At 38.8% G+C, this 21,048-nt stretch overlaps 1 protein-coding gene across 1 annotated transcript in view; it reads right to left on the bottom strand.

Moving 5' to 3' along the window:
- Positions 1-1,538: 1,538 nt before the first annotated feature.
- LOC124780907 (protein KRTCAP2 homolog) overlaps positions 1,539-21,048 on the bottom strand; it is a 38,318-nt gene continuing 18,808 nt past the window's right edge. The window contains exons 5-6 of the mRNA XM_047253814.1: positions 19,896-20,011; positions 1,539-1,649 (exon numbers count right to left, since the gene is read on the bottom strand). Of these exons, the coding sequence (XP_047109770.1) occupies positions 19,906-20,011 (106 nt within the window). The 3' untranslated portion in view covers positions 1,539-1,649; positions 19,896-19,905. The remainder of the gene's footprint in view (positions 1,650-19,895; positions 20,012-21,048) is intronic.

Genomic DNA, 21,048 nt, shown 5'->3' with positions numbered 1-21,048 from the left:
CTAATGTTTATTTTTGTAAATATACTTTATGGATGAAAGACGAATTTTCTTGTGTGCTTCAGTACCAAGTCTGCTGTGGTATTGATTTATTTTTTTTAACCCTTAAGCTGAGAAACATGATTTGCAAATGGTAAAGTATCAACACCTAATTTGTGACAATTCTGGATATTCATCTTTTAAACTGCATCAGAATTCTCCTGACAACAGTAATTTAAATTTTTCTGCCAACAATGAACGTGATGTTAGTTTAATAAAAGTTTGGTATCCTCCTGAGGTGATTGAGGGTTGCGCTTTGACAATAAATTATTTTTGGTCCAGAATTCATTTTGGTTTAACCTGCTGTTCATTTGGAAAATACTTATTAAAACCTTCATTCAGACTTTTCAAGTACTCAATAACTTCCTCTCCTGTGTCAACCCCTTCCTCTTTTAAAACACTATGTATTGTTGGAAAGCAATAAAACTTGTTGACATGCATACAAATTCTTTTTCTGGAAAACATTATTTCCTCTCATGAGCAGTAAGTACATTTACTTGCTTGGCTTGAAGGGTTAAATTAAATTCATTGACCTTTGTGTAAATGTTGCATATATAGGCAGTTTGAAGCAAGGAGCACAATGTTGCTCGTCGTATAGATGCAAGATGACAGAGTAATAAATACTGTTGTGGATGTTGGACAATGACTCTGATTGCACAGTGTGTAACCATTCCCTTATTGTTAAGTTTTCCGTCTGCAGGGTTCCAGTCTGGTCTCTGATAAATACAGGCTTATTCACTCTCAGTGCCGCTTTTGTGCCTCATCGACAATGTCAGTGTGGAGACAGAGATTAGTGTCACATTTGTACCAACTATCCAAATTAGTAAGCAGAAATGAGGGTTAGTTGTTAATCATTTTTTTCTAATTTTGTAGGGGTGTTAACTTGAGTGATCTTCACAGAACCCTAGTGTTCTGCATAACACAGTTTAAGGAATGCTGATGTACAGTATGAGTTAAGGTGTGCATGATTTGCAACAACTCTTCTGTTTCTTGAAACTGCACTAACGTAGGATGTTAGTGACTACAAGTATCTCCTCAATTCCACCAAACATAAATACTTTCCTAGCTTTCTTGAAGATGAGCATCATCCCTGCAATAGTGTCACGATTGCTGAATGATTGTTCGAATGAGTGGAAGGTCGATATTGTTTTGTTTTGGTTGAGCCTTTCTTTGTGTGACTTTCTTTTTCGGGTATATTGACACAACCTGTTTAAACGATCATTTGCAGACTCACAAGCTGTAGATTACAAGCATGTGAGGTGTAGGTTTGTCTATAGGCTTCAGCTGGCGAACTGCAATTCCCCTACCAAATAGTGGTCATTCACAAAGGAGCACCCCCACGACAACTACGCTTGTCCCCTCCCCCCTCCTTGCAATGTCTCTGCATCTACGACCCAAGTTCTTTTGTTCATACTCCAGTGCTCATAAATGGAAGCACTCTTTATAAAATGTATATTGTGTATTTTAACTAATAATGACAATAAGTATTTTACAAAAACTTGTTCAGGATACTGTTTTTCCATTTTTATGTAATTTGTACAAGAGTTATAACATTTCATGCTGAGCTTCTTGAGATATGAAGTTTTTGTTTCTCTTATCTGGAAGACACACTCCTGCAACAGAAACATGTAATTAGATACATTATAGTTTGAAAACAACAGTAACATTCATAAATATAATACTGGGTGGTTATAATTAAAGTGCGGCTGCTCATGGAGGGCCATAGTATAATTATTATGGCAAAGAAACTTGGTAGATATGCCAAGGCATTAACGTGGATCCAATCTCTCCTGGAACAAAATTGGTTCCAATTTTCACCGCCAGGTGCAAATCTAGCAATGTGAATGCAATAAACGCATATAGAAATGTTTTTATATGTAGTGGATTAGGAACGTGACACAGGCAGAAGAGGTCAAACAACTCAGTAAACCATGCATGAAAACAATGGTTTCCACATAGTTGAACTTTTCCAAAGCACATGCTGTACAAGGAGGTCTTGATGACATGCAGACATCATGGTACATCTGACAGGGCCTCTGGTTGTATTCTCTTCAAAGAAGAATGGACCAATGATGATGGTGCTTGTGGAGCCACACCACACAGTCATGTATGGTGAGGGTAAAGGCTCCTTGTGCACAACATGTGGTTTAACAGTACCACAAATTCAGCAGTTCTGTATATTCACTGTACCTTGTAGTGTCAAATGTGCCTCATCACTTCACAGAATATTGCCGGCCAGTTGTCATCAACTTCGATATGTGCCGGAAACCAATGAGCAGATTCATAACATTGCTGCATTGTTTCGAATTTTACCATCATCATCTTCAAACAATTTAACATTGGATCTCTCCTCAGACCTTTCCATCAGTGACACTCTCACAACAGAAACAAATACCATCTGGACAGACCTTGAAGGCCCAATGGTACTGACCAGCTGCTGTGTCATCCTCAGCCCTTAGGCATCACCTGATGTGGGTATGGAGGGGCATGTGGTCAGCACAGCACTCTCCCAGCCTTTGTCAGTTTTCATGGCTGGTGCTCCTACTTCTCAATCAAGTAGCTCCTCAATTGGCCTCACACAGGTCGAGTGCACCCCGCTTGCCTACAGCACTCAGCAGACACTGAAGGTGACCCATACAAGTGATAGCCAAGCCCGACAGTGCTTAAATTTGGTGATCAGATGGGAACCGGTGTTACCATTGAGGCAAGGCCACTTGTGATACTCTCTCAATGCACCACTGTAATTGCTGCCATTCTCTTCTTGGTAGCCAGACTGACATTATGGATTGTCAAATGACAGAGTGCATATCACACCATCATACAAGTAGTGTACAGTGCCAGATTTGCACCTGGTGGCTGAAACTGGAACTAATTTTTTCCAGCGCAAATCTGTTCTGCATTAACGCATTAGCATATCTACCAAGTTTCACTGCCATACGATAATTACAGCCCAAATTGTATCTCCTTAAGTAGCTGCACTTCAATTATAACCACCTGTACTAGAAGGAGCAATTATTTACACTGTTCACCATTCAGCCTTAATGTGGCACTTACCACCTACCCACTGAATTTAAAAGATAATAAAATTAACTTCCATACTAACTGAAATCATATCTGCTTGGCAACATCTTGTACTCCATACAAGGATTTGTGAATGTGAAGTATTAAAAATGATACAATAGTTGTTAACTGACATTTTCATTTGTTAATAAAGCAGAATTTAATAAACAATAATAATGGAGATTCATAGATAGAAAAATACATCAAATAAGAGAAAGGTAACCACCTACCTAAAAAGGGCTGGTGCATGGCACACAAACACATACAGTGAAACCTCTTTATAACTTTCCTCCATATAATGTTTTCCCCTATGTTACATCCGTTTTCTTCAGTCCCGACTAAAAGCCCATATAAACAATGTTAAATTTTCCTCTTTACTGCGTTTCCTCTATATTACAATTTCCTCCATGTAACGCTCATATTTTTGTAACCCTGGTCAATTATTTACCTCTTTACAACGTTTAAGTGACTGGATGTAGACGCATCGTTTTCCATTCTGTGAATCACAGTTTGCACCGGCTCGGAAAGCCCGCGCTCAGCGTGTTTCGTGTCAGCAGCAGAACCCGGTCATGTGACATGTGATGCACAATCTGCTTGTGATCTTTTTGGTGCCATTTCAGTCGATGCTTTGTATTCATAGTGTATTGTATGAGCTGAGCAGCAGACAGCGTGTCTAGTAAGAGTATGTCTTCGATATAATTTTATTTAAGGTTTCATCAGTGGACATGGGTGAAAAGTGGAAGAACATTTCTCTGGAAGAGAAGGTTTCTGTTATTAAAAAAGTGGAGGCATATCCTGGTGTGAGTCGTGTGGAGCTAGCAAAGCAATTTGAACTGGCCCCCTCAGCACACAACACTATTAAGAGAAACATATCGTCGATAATCGAAGGGTTTGACAATTGTGGAAATTCGAAACTTATGCGTTTGAAACCATTGACTTGATATGCAAGAGTTTCAGGAATTAATAGGCAGTGGTTCTGTCACTTTTGAGGACTTTGTGGCTGTGGATGACAATGTGGCACCCACTGGAGTACAAAGTATTGAGGACTGGCTCATATTCTATAATTGGGTCAACTGAAGAACGGGATACCACCTGTCATCTTTGGACAATGATGTCATATCTTAAGAATATGTTATAACTTTTTACAGTACAAACTGGTCCATGATCCATTTACTTTCAGCCATCCACCTACCTAGCCACATGTTTTAATTACAAAAAACTAATTTGATACATTGATCATTTTCGATGAATATCGTATTACAGTGTTGTGAAAATTTAAAATGTCATCTATGGCACCATTTGTCAAAGCTGATTAGTGGTATCCCGATCTTCAGTAATGCCCTATAATTATTATTTGGAAGCCTTCCTCTTTATAGTGTTTTCCTCTATACAGTATTCAGAATTTGTGGTCCCTTGAAAAACGTTATATAGAGGTTTCACTGTAATAGGAAACAGCTAATACTAGCTCTTGGCCTCTTGCTCTTTTTCCAGTACGAGTACACACACACATGTGTGTGTGTGTGTGTGTGTGTGTGTGTGTGTGTGTGTGTGTGTGTACTCTTACTAGAAATGCTCAGAGACACTAGTGTTAGTGTTTCCTATTACATGTGTCTGTGCACCACGCACTGGTCCCTCTACAAGGTGAATAAAATCTTTTGCACTGGCTGTTAAAGTACTTTTCATAAAAAAGTCACAACCAGTCTCACATCAGTAGAGACGCAGCCTCAGGCGATAGCTTTTTAAAAAATTCTGGCATAGCAAAGTGGTTGCTTAGAGCCAAATCCCAACATTTATCGTCTGGACAAAACATGCTAAAAGCGGTTGCCTATGATTAAACTGACTAGGATTGCATGGCACCATACCGTAGACAGCACACAAGTGTGCATACTGCCAGTGTAGGTAAGTGATTGCCTTTCTCTTATGTTATGAATTTAATAATAAAAGTACAAAAGCTGTTGCTACTAGCAATATTCAAACCAGAAGCGTTAGGACAATAAGACTTTCGTTCCAAGGACTCGCATAGTGCCAACTCTGTTAATAAACTTCGAATGTTTCATTCTTAACAGTGCTTGAAAATTGTCTAATCTTCAAAGGTGATTTTTTTCAGAATTTTTGAGAATCTGGTTTTATTGCTTTAGGATACTGATGTCCACCTACTGAGCTTCAAATCCTATAAGTTTGAAGAAAATCAAAGAGGACCAGTCCATAACTGAAACTGTAATTGCACATAATAGAAATGTAACTCAACTACAGCACTTCATGAAACCGTGCTGAGCAAAATATTGCCAGTAACAGGACACCAACAATGAAGCAAACACTTACAACAGAGAACTATATAGCAGCTATTTTATGCATAAATAGTCTTTCCCCAGAAATCACATGGGAAACAGAAGCCAAGACCTGGCATGATCATTCAAAATTAACAACAGACCACTCAAGTACCAACACTTAAGGAAACAAATAAATAAAACCTAGTGAGCATTCATCACAACCAGTTCAGGAAGAACAAAGAAAGTTTTTGCATCAGGGGATACCCAGACACCCCACATTGTTTTTATGCAAACACTAACCAATCAGGCCCCCCCCCCCCCCCCCCCCCCCCCCATGAACCATGGACCTTGCCGTTGGTGGGGAGGCTTGCGTGCCTCAGCGATACAGATAGCCGTACCGTAGGTGCAACCACAACGGAGGGGTATCTGTTGAGAGGCCAGACAAACGTGTGGTTCCTGAAGAGGGGCAGCAGCCTTTTCAGTAGTTGCAAGGGCAGCAGTCTGGATGATTGACTGATCTGGCCTTGCAACAATAACCAAAACAGCCTTGCTGTGCTGGTACTGCGAACGGCTGAAAGCAAGGGGAAACTACAGCCGTAATTTTTCCCGAGGGCATGCAGCTTTACTGTATGGTTAAATGATGATGGCGTCCTCTTGGGTAAAATATTCCGGAGGTAAAATAGTCCCCCATTCGGATCTCCAGGCGGGGACTACTCAAGAGGACGTCGTTATCAGGAGAAAGAAAACTGGCGTTCTACGGATCAGAGCGTGGAATGTCAGATCCCTTAATCGGGCAGGTAGGTTAGAAAATTTAAAAAGGGAAATGGATAGGTTGAAGTTAGATATAGTGGGAATTAGTGAAGTTCGGTGGCAGGAGGAACAAGACTTCTGGTCAGGTGACTACAGGGTTATAAACACAAAATCAAATAAGGGTAATGCAGGAGTAGGTTTAATAATGAATAGGAAAATAGGAATGCGGGTAAGCTACTACAAACAGCACAGTGAACGCATTATTGTGGCCAAGATAGATACGAAGCCCACACCTACTACAGTAGTACAAGATTATATGCCAACTAGCTCTGCAGATGACGAAGAAATTGAAGAAATGTATGATGAAATAAAAGAAATTATTCAGATAGTGAAGGGAGACGAAAATTTAATAGTCATGGGTGACTGGAATTCGAGTGTAGGAAAAGGGAGAGAAGGAAACATAGTCGGTGAATATGGATTGGGGCTAAGAAATGAAAGAGGAAGCCGCCTGGTAGAATTTTGCACAGAGCACAACATAATCATAGCTAACACTTGGTTTAAGAATCATGAAAGAAGGTTGTATACATGGAAGAACCCTGGAGATACTAAAAGGTATCAGATAGATTATATAATGGTAAGACAAAGATTTAGGAACCAGGTTTTAAATTGTAAGACATTTCCAGATGTGGACTCGGACCACAATCTATTGGTTATGACCTGTAGATTAAAACTGAAGAAACTGCAAAAAGGTAGGAATTTAAGGAGATGGGACCTGGATAAACTGACTAAACCAGAGGTTGTACAGAGTTTCAGGGAGAGCATAAGGGAACAATTGACAGGAATGGGGGAAAGAAATACAGTAGAAGAAGAATGGGTAGCTCTGAGGGATGAAGTAGTGAAGGCAGCAGAGGATCAAGTAGGTAAAAAGATGAGGGCTAGTAGAAATCCTTGGGTAACAGAAGAGATATTGAATTTAAATGATTAATGGAAAATCTCATATAAAGATGTGAAACAAATACTAAGAAAGAGATAGAAGGGCTGGCCAGTACTTACCTCAGCTCAGTACAGCCGATAGATACACAAAAAACAGAACCTTTCCCTGTTGCTTCATAACCTGGGTTGTGAGTAACTGAACCTATTTTCCCTTCTTCCCTTTCTTTCCCGCCTCTCCTCCATGATGAAGGAACATTTAATTGATGAAAGGAGAAAATATAAAAATGCAGTAAATGAAGCAGGCAAAAAGGAATACAAACGTCTCAAAAATGAGATAGAAAGGAAGTGCAAAATGGCTAAGCAGGGATGGCTAGAGGACAAATGTAAGGATGTACAGGCTTATCTCACTAGGGGTAAGATAGATACTGCCTACAGGAAACTTAAAGAGACCTTTGGAGATAAGAGAACGACTTGTATGAACATCAAGAGCTCAGATGGAAACCCAGTTCTAAGCAAAGAAGGGAAAGCAGAAAGGTGGAAGGAGTATAAAGAGGGTCTATACAAGGGCGATGTGCTTGAGGACGATATTATGGAAATGGAAGAGGATGTAGATGAAGATGAAATGGGAGATACGATACTGCATGAAGAGTTTGACAGAGCACTGAAAGACCTGAGTCGAAACAAGGCCCCCGGAGTAGACAACATTCCATTGGAACTACTGACGGCCTTGGGAGAGCCAGTCATGACAAAACTCTACCATCTCGTGAGCAAGATGTATGAAACAGGCGAAATACCCTCAGACTTCAAGAAGAATATAATAATTCCAATCCCAAAGAAAGCAGGTGTTGACAGATGTGAAAATTACCGAACTATCAGTTTAATAAGTCACAGCTGCAAAATACTAACACGAATTTTTTACAGACGAATGGAAAAACTAGTAGAAGCCAACCTCGGGGAAGATCAGTTTGGATTCCGTAGAAACACTGGAACACGTGAGGCAATACTGACCTTATGACTTATCTTAGAAGAAAGATTAAGGAAAGGCAAACCTACGTTTCTAGCATTTGTAGACATAGAGAAAGCTTTTGACAATGTTGACTGGAATACTCTCTTTCAAATTCTAAAGGTGGCAGGGGTAAAATACAGGGAGCGAAAGGCTATTTACAATTTGTACAGAAACCAGATGGCAGTTATAAGAGTCGAGGGGTATGAAAGGGAAGTAGTGGTTGGGAAGGGAGTAAGACAGGGTTGTAGCCTCTCCCCGATGTTGTTCAATCTGTATATTGAGCAAGCAGTAAAGGAAACAAAAGAAAATTTCGGAGTAGGTATTAAAATCCATGGAGAAGAAATAAAAACTTTGATGTTCGCTGATGACGTTGTAATTCTGTCAGAGACAGCAAAGGACTTGGAAGAGCAGTTGAATGGAATGGACAGTGTCTTGAAAGGAGGATATAAGATGAACATCAACAAAAGCAAAACGAGGGTAATGGAATGTAGTCGAATTAAGTCGGGTGATGCTGAGGGGATTAGATTAGGAAATGAGACACTTAAAGTAGTAAAGGAGTTTTGCTATTTGGGGAGCAAAATAACTGATGATGGTCGAAGTAGAGAGGATATAAAATGTAGACTGGCAATGGCAAGGAAAGCTTTTATGAAGAAGAAAAATTTGTTAACATCGAGTATAGATTGAAGTGTCAGGAAGTCATTTCTGAAAGCATTTGTATGGAGTGTAGCCATGTATGGAAGTGAAACATGGACGATAAATAGTTTGGACAAGAAGAGAATAGAAGCATTCGAAATGTGGTGCTACAGAAGAATGCTGAAGATTAGATGGATAGATCACATAACTAATGAGGAAGTATTGAATAGGATTGGGGAGAAGAGAAGTTTGTGGCATAACTTGACCAGAAGACGGGATCGGTTGGTAGGACATGTTCTGAGGCATCAAGCGATCACCAATTTAGTATTGGAGGGCAGCGTGGAGGGTAAAAATCGTAGAGGGAGACCAAGAGATGAATACACTAAGCAGATTCAGAAGGATGTAGATTGCAGTAGGTACTGGGAGATGAAGAAGCTTGCACAGGATAGAGTAGCATGGAGAGCTGCATCAAACCAGTCTCAGGACTGAAGACCACAACAACAAACAACAACCAATCAGGAAAAAAAAAAAACTAAATACATAATGATTGTTATATCTCACTGACACAGAGACCAATAGGGGAACGGCTCAGTTGGACACAATGGTAGAAGAAAGTAACTGTGGGACAAAAGTCAACTGCAATAAGCTGTTATTATGTTCACATTATCCATATGAGTCCTACAAGGTTGAGCAATTTCTGTTGCTTTCCCAAAAAGAAAACTGTGTTGTGGTTAACTGAGAAAGAAAAAGACTTCAAGAAGTGGAGATAACTCTGGAGAATATCCATAAATGCACACCACTCATAAAGAAACTTGTAGCGCACCTTGGTTTTACAAGAAAAGCCACAACTAAAAAGCAAAATGTGAACTGTAGAGAGAAAGGTACAGCATAGTAGTAGTAGCAGCAGCTTTATTCATTCGTAGATCTCTTTTTACAAGGATATAGGACATGTCAAAGTATTTACAAGTTTTGACCAATTTAAAATAAGCCAATTCGTATACACATATATTTAAAGGCTTCCAGTTAGAGACAATCATTAGATTTATTCCTGGTATACAATACTTTTTTTACAAATAACTTATGTAATAATGTAGTGCCACACTGTTCACTCATATCTCACTATCAGTCTCACACACACACACACACACACACATTAGCGATCTCTGGGCCATTTTCTGTATCACAACTTCCCATTTGCTATCCTGAAAAACTGAGTCAGCATCCCTCCATAATGAATGAGATGTTGAGCTCAGAAAGAAGAAGAGGTGTCAGTATTGTGTTATGCATAGCTTGGGGGTAAGTATTCCTAGACAGGAAAAAAACAAAGTGAAAGTGTTATGTGGAATGTTTTATAATCATTATTGTTGTTGTTATTATTATTATTATTATTATTATTATTATTATTACTTATTTATTTGTATAACATTTTTTTTTTCGAAATGTGGTGCTACAGAAGAATGCTGAAGATTAGATGGGTAGATCACATAACTAATGGTGAAGTATTGAATAGAATTGGGGAGAAGAGGAGTATGTGGCACAAGGGACCGGTTAATAGGACATGTTCTAAGGGATCACCAATTTAGCATTGGAAGGCAGCGTGGAGGGTAAAAATCATAGAGGGAGACCAAGAGATGAATACACTAAGCAGATTCAGAAGGATGTGGGTTGCAGTAAGTACTGGGAGATGAAGAAGCTTGCACAGGATAGGGTACCATGGAGAGCTGCATCAAACCAGTCTCAGGACTGAAGACCCCAACAACAACAACATGTTCAATGTCACTTTATTGCTTATTGACCAATCATAAACTTCCTTGAGAGTTTCATTTGCTTTCTCGGCAATGAGTTCTCTTGTTTTCTCAGTGACTATAATATTGCTGTCATCAGAGAAGAGAATTTTTCACCATGAGTAACACTACTGGGAAAGTCATTGCTGTATGCCAGGAATAGTATTGGTCTTAATATGCTACCTTGAGGAACCCCTATATTAATGTATTTTGGTTCTGATAAGTGTTTTAGTAAATGTTTAGATCTATCTGAAGTATGTACCCTGTCTGCTAGGTATGATCAAAACCTGTCATTAGCTACCCCTCTTATCCCGAATGCTTCTAATTTATTTAATAGAATCTTGCGGTCAACTGTATCAAACACATTAGAAAGATCCAAAAATTTGCCTGTGACACACTCATCTTTATCAAGAGCATCAAGTACAACTTTTGTGAATTCTACTATGGCCTACTCCATTTTTGCCACTTTGGAAACCAAACTTTGATTCGCTTAAAAGATTGTATTTATTCAGGTAATTCATTAATCTGTCTTTCATAATTGCTTCTATTATTTTTGAGAATGTTGACAGCAGGGAAATGGGCTGGTAATTTTCTATGTCTTCTGCATTACCTTCCTTAAGCAAAGGTACAACTCTTGCCTGTTTTAACTGGCTCTGGAAATGTTCTTGATGTGAAGGATTCATTTATTATATTTGTTAAGGGGCCTTGTATAATCCCTATGCATTGTTTCAGTACACACATTGGTACTCCATCCAAGCCTACTAACTTCTTATTTTTTAGTTTTTGAAGAGTTTTATTGACTTCATTCTCTGTGGTTGGAAGTAACATCATTGTATTTAGTGCAACATTACTTACAGGTGTCATATTTGTTTTGGGGAATTTTTGCTGTAACTGCTCTGCAATACTTGAAAAATGCTCATTTGCATAGTTTGCTAAGTGTTGTAAGAATTCTGGATCATTGCGAATCTTTTTCATGGAACTGAGGTGTTTAGGTGTTTGGGAGGACTTCTTAATACCTGCAGTTATCCATCTGTTTTAGTGAGATGTTGATACAGACATGCATACTTTTGGAAATGCCTTTTCAAAGTTAAATTTAAACAATGTGGAGAATTTCATATTCACATTGGTTTCCTTATACACTTAATCCCAGGTTTGTTTTCTTAGTTCTTTTAAAAAATCTTTTATTTTTATTTCTGATAGATGTTGTTTGTAGGTTTGCAGTTCAGGGAATGATTCAAGGCCTGATTTTACTGTTGTTATTTGATGGAGATGATCTGATGGTCCAAGATTTCTTACAGCTACTTCACATTTTTCCCTGCCCATATTTGTGGCCACATGGTCAGTTACTGATGCAGTGATTGTAGTAACCCTTTTTGCACTATTCACCAATAGGGACATGCCAAAACTTTGAAGGATGTTTATGAAGGTGCTGCTGGATTCATTTATGATATTACTGTTGATGTTAATGTCACCACATAGAATTATGTTGACCTTTGTACTTGAGACTTTATCTAGAACTTCTGTTAATTTATTGGAAAGAGTGTCCACGCTACCACTGGGAGATCTACACACACACAAAATGATTAATTTCTTGGTAATATGAAGTGCTGTTAATTCAATAGCTAATATTTCAAAGTGTTTTGCTGTCACTTACTGTACTGAGGTCATGTCTTGATTTGAGCTGTGTTCCTTTTCTGATATAAATGCATGATCCTCCACCCCTTGAAGTAGTTCTGCAGTAAGAATCTGCCCTTTCATACAATGATAATACTACATGTCGGATTTCTGTGTCTCTACATCAGTGCTCAGTAATACAAACTACTGTGCAGTTCAAAAATTGGAGCTCAACTTCTGATAGTTGTATTTTATTTTTTATTGATTGCATGTTTTGATGGAGGATTGTTAAGTTTGTGAAATGCCCATATTACTCTTTCCAAAGGTTTGTTTTTCTTTGCGACATCTGGTATGCGTGATATATGAAGTGTTAAAATCTGTCGTGTGAGTGATTGTTTCAGTATTTTTTTTAAACTGCTGGAGATACTCTTTAGGCAGGGGAACCTGTTGTCTGGATTTATCCTAAAAAGGACCTACTTTTCCTGCCTATGACAACAGGTATTTGACCATGTGTGGCCCGAGATCCACCCCCTATACTTTCATTAATCAGCTATACCAATCTTCCCTTCCCAGTCCTGTTTAGGTGTAGGCCATGCCAAGTGAAACCGCATCTGTTGATAGTCCTGACTGGCACCAGAGAAACATGAGCAAAGTTGGCTGTCCTCAGAGCCATCCCTAGCCCCACACTGATGAATGGGGGCTACTGGGCTAACGTTAAGACCAAGGCATCAGGAATAAAAAAGGAAAACTGCAGCTGAAATAGCGTGGTGTGAACATGGCCAGTACACGAAGAAAAGGATAAGTACCCCACAATTAGCCTCACTGAACATTTAATACATACAAACACCTAAGTGCCCATGCACAAGGCTAAAACCACAACACTTGAAACTGTTTTCAAAATTTAATTTTTTTTTTTTTATTGATTTATTTAACCTGGCAAGATTGGGGCCATGAGGCCCTCTCTTACATCTAACCAGGCATTCTACTTATTTTACATTCATATGTTTTAGTAGGCATGTTAAACTACATTTAGTAAAAAAGTGAAATAAACAATTAGAAAGGTACACCTGGAAAAATACATACATATAGAGTTTATATTCGTAGATCATAAGTACTGTTATAATTAGACATTATTGAAGAGACAGATTTTATATAGGGGTGCTGGCAGCAGGGAGTATGAGGGAGACTCATGGTGAAGGGAGGAGAAGAACAGAGAGACATGATGAAACATAATTAAGGAAATATAAAGGAAAAGAAGATTGCATGGCTAATAGAGATAGATGAAGAGGAAGGCATCTCAGGAGCAAGATAGGATACGCTAGCTTTGCTATTTGACAGATGAGAGGATTGGCCTTGTACATTAATTTTGTGGAGAACTTTATGAGGATGATAGTAGGAAATGCTTCAACTTCTTCTTGAAAGCAGCAGGAGATTGAATTTTGCACAAGGTAAGGGGCAATTTGTTCCAGAGGCGGACAGCGGCAACTGAGAAGGGGTTTGCAAAAGTTTTTGTTTTGTGAGTGGGCACAGTTAGGATACCAAATAAGAGTGACCTCGTGTTTCGATTATGATGGCATGACAGGTTTTTAATCTCTGAAGCAAGGTACTGGGGTGCTTTCGCGACGAGGAGTCGGTGAAGTAGACATAGAGTGTGGTAGTCACGCAATTTGTCCGGCCGCAGCCACCCTAGCTCGGAGTATGAAGCACTAACATGATCATATCGGCGAATGTTGCAGGTGTACCGCACACAGGCATTCATGGTTAGCTCTAGCCGTCTTTTGTTTTCACTACTCATGCCTTGTTGAATCACGTCACAATAGTGGAGGTTCGGTAGAACGAGTGCTTGCACGAGCTGGCATTTCAAGTCCTGTGGAAACATGTTCCGAAACTTTTTGAGAGCATAGAGATAAGCAGACGTCTTTCGGCACACTGCGACTGTATTCTCCGCCCAGTTGAGATGCTCATCCAAAGTTACACCCAAGTTCTTCACTGTTTTCTGATATGGTATTGGAGTACCGTCGAGCAGAATAGGAGGTAGCCGTTCGCGGAAATCTGAACTTATTAATTTCTGATGGGCTATTAAGATTACTTGCATCTTTTTTGCATTTAGTTTAAGCCCCAGGTTTTTCACCCATGTCACTACTGAAGACAGATCATCATTCATCTGAGCGATTGCAGTGTTTACATCTTCAGGTCTGACGCTTAGGTAGAACTGGAGGTCGTCGGCATAGAAATGATATTTACAGGAGGACAGAACCGACGAAATATCGTTGACATATAAAGAAAACAAAAGTGGTCCTAAGACTGATCCTTGTGGCACTCCCGAGGAAACATGTTTCCAGGAAGATTTTTCATTTACGCAGACAACACATTGCTGTCTGTCTTTTAAGTAGCTTTCAAACCATCTCATTGCACTATCAGAGAAATTAAGCTGTTGCATTTTTCTGAGCAATATGTCACAGTTAACAGTGTCAAAAGCTTTGCTGAAGTCCAGTAGCGTCAATATTGTTGCCTTTCGATTGTCGATGGCATATTTCAGGTCATCAGTTACTTTAATTAGAGCAGTGTTTTGTGCTGTGATGTTTACGGAAACCGGATTGAAATTTGTCATATAGGCTGAATTCATGCAAGTGTTCAGTGATTTGGTCATGAACAATATATTCAAGTGCTTAGGAAACAGCAGGCAGTATGCTAATTGGTCGGTAATCACTACGCAGTTGCGGGTTTTCGATCTTAGGGATGGGTCGAATTATGCTTCTTTTCCATGCAGTGGGGTATATTCCGTTCACGAGGGAAAAATTAAATATGTCAGTTAAGACAGGTACTAAGATATCGGCAACATTCTTAATCATGGTTATACCGATACTGTCCTACAGAATGAGTTACTAGTATTGTAAACACCTTTGCTCTATTAGAGATTATAAATATGTTTTCATGTTTGCTGCATGTGAAGAAGACGACTGACATACTACTTGACTGTTCGGTATATACTACTACACCGAACTGATAGAGCCTTACACATGACTATCACAACTGGACAATCTTCAGTGAATTGGTACACAAGGAGGATAAACTAAGAGAACTAATAAAATTAAAACAGCACTCACAAAGGAACTAGAGGCATGTGCCGCCAACAACACGTGCAATGTTATGACTGAAGATATTACAAGATCCTAATGGAGCAGCACTCAGCATCGAAATGGATGCAACAATAACAGTTCAAGAGACGAAAAGTAAGTTTGTAAGAAACATAAGTGCTGAAGTAGAATAGCTGATTGAAACATCTGTACTTTTGGAGTGGAGAATAGCAGTTAACTGTATTAGAGCTGTACTTTACATGTTTGGCCAAATTTTTAAGACTGAAGTATCATGGCCCAGATAATGTTATTTAAAGCAGCATGCCTTGTTCAGGGTTGTGTGAAGGTCAGCATAAGGAGTAGACAAGCATTACTGAAATGAAAATACTACAGATGTTAGGGGCATTAATGAAAAGACAGTATAACCATGAAGAACAAATGAGAAAAAGGGACGAAGAAAATGAGAAAACTGCAGGAAGGACACAAAAAACCAATGAAATAGAATACAGAATTTTTCTTGTCACCATCTAGTATTGCAGGAGGAGATATAGCTGGATACTAGTATTCAGAAACTGACAATTAAGAAAGAACTTCTGAACTGCACACAGGGCTACAGAAACAAAACCAATTGGAAATAGCTGAAGATATGAATGAAGAAGTCTGCATGGGCATTAGGTCAGGATGACTGTGAAAAAAATAAACTTGTTGAAATAAAAAAGCAATATACAAGCAGTTGATTGTAATGGCCATTATAATTATCCGGGATGTTATGCCGTGGTTGGTTGATGAATTCTGTTTCCGGCCGTGAAAGTCTACATTTTAGTTGATTGTAATGTAATTGAAATACAGGAAAAAACTATACTATGGAGACTTTAGTTGTATCAAATGTATGTGTACATGAATCAAACAATTGTTACATGTCCATGACATACTGGGAGCAGACTGGAAGCCATAGAACATTCTGAAGGACAAAAGGTTATGTCTAAAGAGAAGACTACAGAATATATTGAGGCATTTACAAGAATATAATGTGGCATGACAGAAGCATCAATAGCTATGGGAAGCAAGCACAAATGGATCATGTACAATATAGCAGTTTGAAACAACATCTAGAAGAGGAAGAAAGCTACAGCGGAGAAAGGAAAATCACACAGAAAATTGAGGGAATGGAAAGTACCTGTAGAACAATGAAGAGTAAATTAGACATCCTACTAATAGAGTACAAGGAAGTATTTTCCAGTAAACCTGGTGTCATCAAAGCAAAAGAAAGCCACATCAGCCATACTTTACAAAACCATACCTGATACTGCAAGCAGTGGTAGGGCAACAAGGTTTTGCAAGTGAAGAAAAATGAGGCACATAAGGACACACCCCTCAACCTTCAGTGAACTTGGGATTTGTACCCAAAGTGTTAGTTAAGAGATTGGAGTTACCAGGAAAATGTAATTAAAGTTGTTTCTGACTCACTGTATTAGATGAGTGAGGAGCTAATTGGAGTTGCCAGGGAAATGTAGATAAAAATTGTTTCTGACGCACTATATTGATGAGTGGGAAGCTAACTGTAAATGCATGCCCAGACATCAGCACTGCACAAGCCCAGGGCAGCCCAGCTCATCCCCACCACTATTGGCATGCATGCTGTCACTGGGCATGACTGCGTATGTGTGGGGCTCCATCTGCAGCTGGAGCAGCAAGAGTGTTGATCAACAACAGGTAATGTCAAGCCAATAACTGTTTACCAACAGGGACCATATGCGCTAACATGCAATTGTACGAGGGGTACACCCGTCCTACCACGACAAACAGCAAATGCTGTATCAGCAATAGCTTAGTCAAATGAGAAAGAAAGAAAGAAAGAAAGAGAGAGAGAGAGAGAGAGAGAGAGAGAGAGAGAGAGAGAGAGAGAGAGAGAGAGAGAGAGTGTGTGTGTGTAGAAAAAAGGGAGTATATTCCATGTTATGAGCTTTCTTCTGTGTTCTTTCAGTTGATGAATTCGAACTAAAGATGTTAGGTGACTGATAACATGGATGCTGCGTAACTGAACCATTAGTCACATTTAGTTTTGTGATTTCATAGTTAATCGTATTTCGTGTTTTGGCTATAAAACTTATGTGTTGTCTATAATATTACTAAGATGTGGAATGTTAGAGGGGTGCGTTTCAACAACTGTATTAGTTACGTCGTTTCGATTAAACTTATTACAGTTTCTGCCTGTTTTTTGTTTTCGAAATTTGCTTCCAAATTTGAAAAAGAGGTGAATGGGGGAATGTAAGGCACCTTGCCTTACTGTGATATCTTTGCTTTCAGTAATCTCTGGGAGTAGAGTCAGTGGAAGCCACAGTGAGAGCTCTTGTTTGGATGGTTTGTTGGTTGATTTGGGGGAGGGGCCCTAAAAGTGAGGTCATTGGTCCCATGGGATTTTTGAAATATGGGGAAGAAAGTTGGCCATGCCCTTTCAAAGGAACCATCTCAGCATTTGCCAGAAGCAATTCAGGGGAATCAAGGAAAACCTAAATCAGGATGGCCAAATCTGTTGTTAGGGCTGTGTGCCTAGTAAAGTGGTACATTTATGAGTATTGTAAAAGTAGACTGAGTGCCAAGTAGGAAGAATGCTAAGCGTAGTAACTGATTGCATATATGTATGCTGGTGACATTGTGTTCAGAGTCACTTGGTTCATGGTTCAAGGGCCTAGTGTTTGTATAATTTACTATCGTTGTCTGATGCGTAATATGAGAATCGATACGGTGCACGGATCAGGAAAGAGGGTATAAATGCGTACTTATGCTGTGAAAAAGAGCAAGTTTCACATAATAACTAGTGCTCTGATACAATTGCTGCATGTGAAGAATTATTTCTTTCTTTCTGGGGATCGACATATTGTACGACTTTGCACCTGACCATTAGTACCCTGCACTGATGGTGCCTTACACAATGCTCACAACCTACATAGAGAACAAATGAATAAACATGAACACAGTGCCGAGTACAGGTATGGGAGACCACAGTTCTATTTTTGTAAAGTGAGGTGAAGTGTAAGTAATGCCAAAGCAGAGTAAGAAAAACTGGTTTCAAAAAAGGCAAAAAATACCAAGTTTGAATGAGATACCAGGAGTCTTTCAACCTCAACCTCCACTAATGACAAATGGAAAAGCAGTTGTTTGCAGAACACATAAATAAGAGGTAAAAACACCATCAGTAAATTATATACAATTATATCTACACCTACATCTACATGGATACTCTGCAAATCATAGTTAAGAGCCTGGCAGACCGTTCATCAAACCACCTTTACAATTATTCTCTATTATTCCACCCTCGAACAGTTCACAGAAAAAATGAACACCTGAATCTTTCCGTATGAGCTCTGATTTCCTAATATTACTATGACAATTGTTTCTCTCTATGTAGGTCGGCATCAATAAAATATTTTCGGATTCGGAGGAGTAAGTTGGTGATTGAAATTTCTTGAGAGGATTCCGCCCCAACGAAAAATGCCTTTTTTTAATGGTGTCCTTCCCAAATCCTGTTTCCTGTCTGTGACACACTCTCTTCTATTTCACGAAAATACTTGCTCTTCTTTGAACTTTCTCGATGTACTCTGTTAATCCTATCTGGTAAGGATCCCACAACAGGGACAAGCGTAGTGTATGCAGTCTCTTTAGTAGCTCCAATACATTTTCTAAGTGTTCTACCAATAAAACACAGTCTTTGGTTTGCCTTCCTCACAACACTTTCCAATTTAAATTGTTCGTAATTGTAATTTCTAGGTATTTAGCTGAATTTACAGTCCTTAGATTACACTGATTTATCATGTAACCAAAGTTTAATGTTTTTTTTTATTATTTTTTTGTAGCATGTTATGTGAATGACCTCACACGTTTCATTATTTAGAGTCAATTGCTAGTTTTCGCACTATACAGATATCTTTTCTACATTTTTTTGCAGTTTGTTTTGATCTTCTGATGAGTTTAATAGACAATAAATGACAGCATCATCTGCAAAGAACCTAAGATGGCTGCTCAGATTGTCCCCTAAATCATTTAAGTAGATAAGGAACAGTAGAGGGCCCATAACACTACCTTGGGGAATGTCGGAAATCACTTCTGTTTTATTTGATGACTTTCTGTCAATTACTACGAACTGTGACATCTCTAACATGAAATCACGAATCCAGTCACATAACTGAGACAATATTCCATAAGCATGCAATTTCACTACATGCTGCTTGTGTGGTAGTGTCAACAGCCTTCTGGGAATCTAGAAATACGAATCAATTTGAAATCCCTTGTCAGCAGTACTCAACACTTGGTGTGTGTAGAGAGCTAGTTGCGTTTCACAAGAACAATGTTTTCTAAATCTGTGTTGACTGTGTGTCAATAGACCGTGCTCTTCTAGGTGATTCATAATATAAGGAAAGACTGATTTTAATCTATAAAGACCAAAATGTACACTAATATTATGTATCCACATTTCCAAAATGTCCACAGAAGGTGCTCTGTAAATAAAGGTGAAACACTCTTTAACTGCAGTAAGCTTAAGGAAGAAAATCCAAAAACTTATTATAACAGCTGCTGTGGAAGTTGGCTATGTAAACAAACTTGTTATATTAATATTTGTACAACATTCTTAATAAATGTCAAGATCTTTAAAAGAATTTATTGTTGGTAACACACAATGTAGCCTTCTTTGGTCAGAAGTGCCCTTAACTTACATTTCTATATTGTTTAATACCTTTTAATGATTATTTCTTCTTCTTTGTCACTACTGGCTGCACAGGGGCAGGGGCAGCATATGTTGCTTGAGATATGCGATTCATATAGTACAGCGCCACAAGGGAGAATAACAGACTGGAAAGAAAACTGAACATTATTTTCAGTTCACAAATATCACTCCTGATATATCAATAAATACAGTATACATTACAATGTAAAATTATCAAGAGAGAACACCTCAGCAAAAATACATACCAGTAAAAAGGGCTACTGCATTTAAAGCATAGCAGCATGCAGTTAACCACCTCTCTTTCTGTATTAGGGCATCCACTCTATATTTGACATTAAATTACATGTGGCCACTTTGACACCGTCACACAATCACGGATCATGTTACATTAACTGAATGTAACAACAATAATAAATTAAAAGACCTGATGTTGCCAGTGACAATCACATAAAAAATCTGGATTATTTGTTCTACACTTTACAATGGAAATTCTTGGATGGAGAAATGTATAAAATTACGGATACGCTACCACTCAAGTAGACACCTGCTGCCGCGGCAAAACTGACAGTCACTAACTGAAGAATCAATCTTGCCGCAGACGCGGGTGTGTGCATTTAGGTCTATGTGTGGTTGTGTGTGACTGTTTGTACTTTTACAAGAGCAAGACTTCAACAACTAATGTAAATACTGTTTTCTGTTGCATGTTTCTATGCACCAAGCATCAGTCATCTACAGGTGACTGGTTGCTTTCCTTTATTTTAAGCATTATTATACACTTTAATGCAAGGAATTACTAACCCTGCTATTCATTTTAAAAGACAGTCTGCAGCTTGTGATCTAGTGGTTATGGTTACTGCCTCTGGACTGCGGGATCCCAGGTTTGATTGCCAGCATGATCGAAGATTTTCTTCGCTCATGGACTTGATGTTTCTGTTGTCCTAATCACTGCCTCTCAACTTTACTGATGTGCAAGTTGCCAAAGTGGTAAAAAAATAGAGGCATTAGCACCAGGCAGCAGAACAACTTTGGCCAATAATGCCATATTATCATTTAAATTTTTCATCTTAAAAGATAGATTGAAAAAAGGCTAATTTATATTTATAGAATTTGTAGATTTAGAGAAAGCTTCGACTAGAATACACTCTTTGAAATTCTGAAGGTA

This window comes from Schistocerca piceifrons, chromosome 1 (assembly GCF_021461385.2).
Source record: "Schistocerca piceifrons isolate TAMUIC-IGC-003096 chromosome 1, iqSchPice1.1, whole genome shotgun sequence".
Lineage (NCBI taxonomy): Eukaryota > Metazoa > Arthropoda > Insecta > Orthoptera > Acrididae > Schistocerca > Schistocerca piceifrons.
Note: the sequence above shows the minus strand (reverse complement) of the source record. Positions and strands in the feature narration are given on the sequence as shown.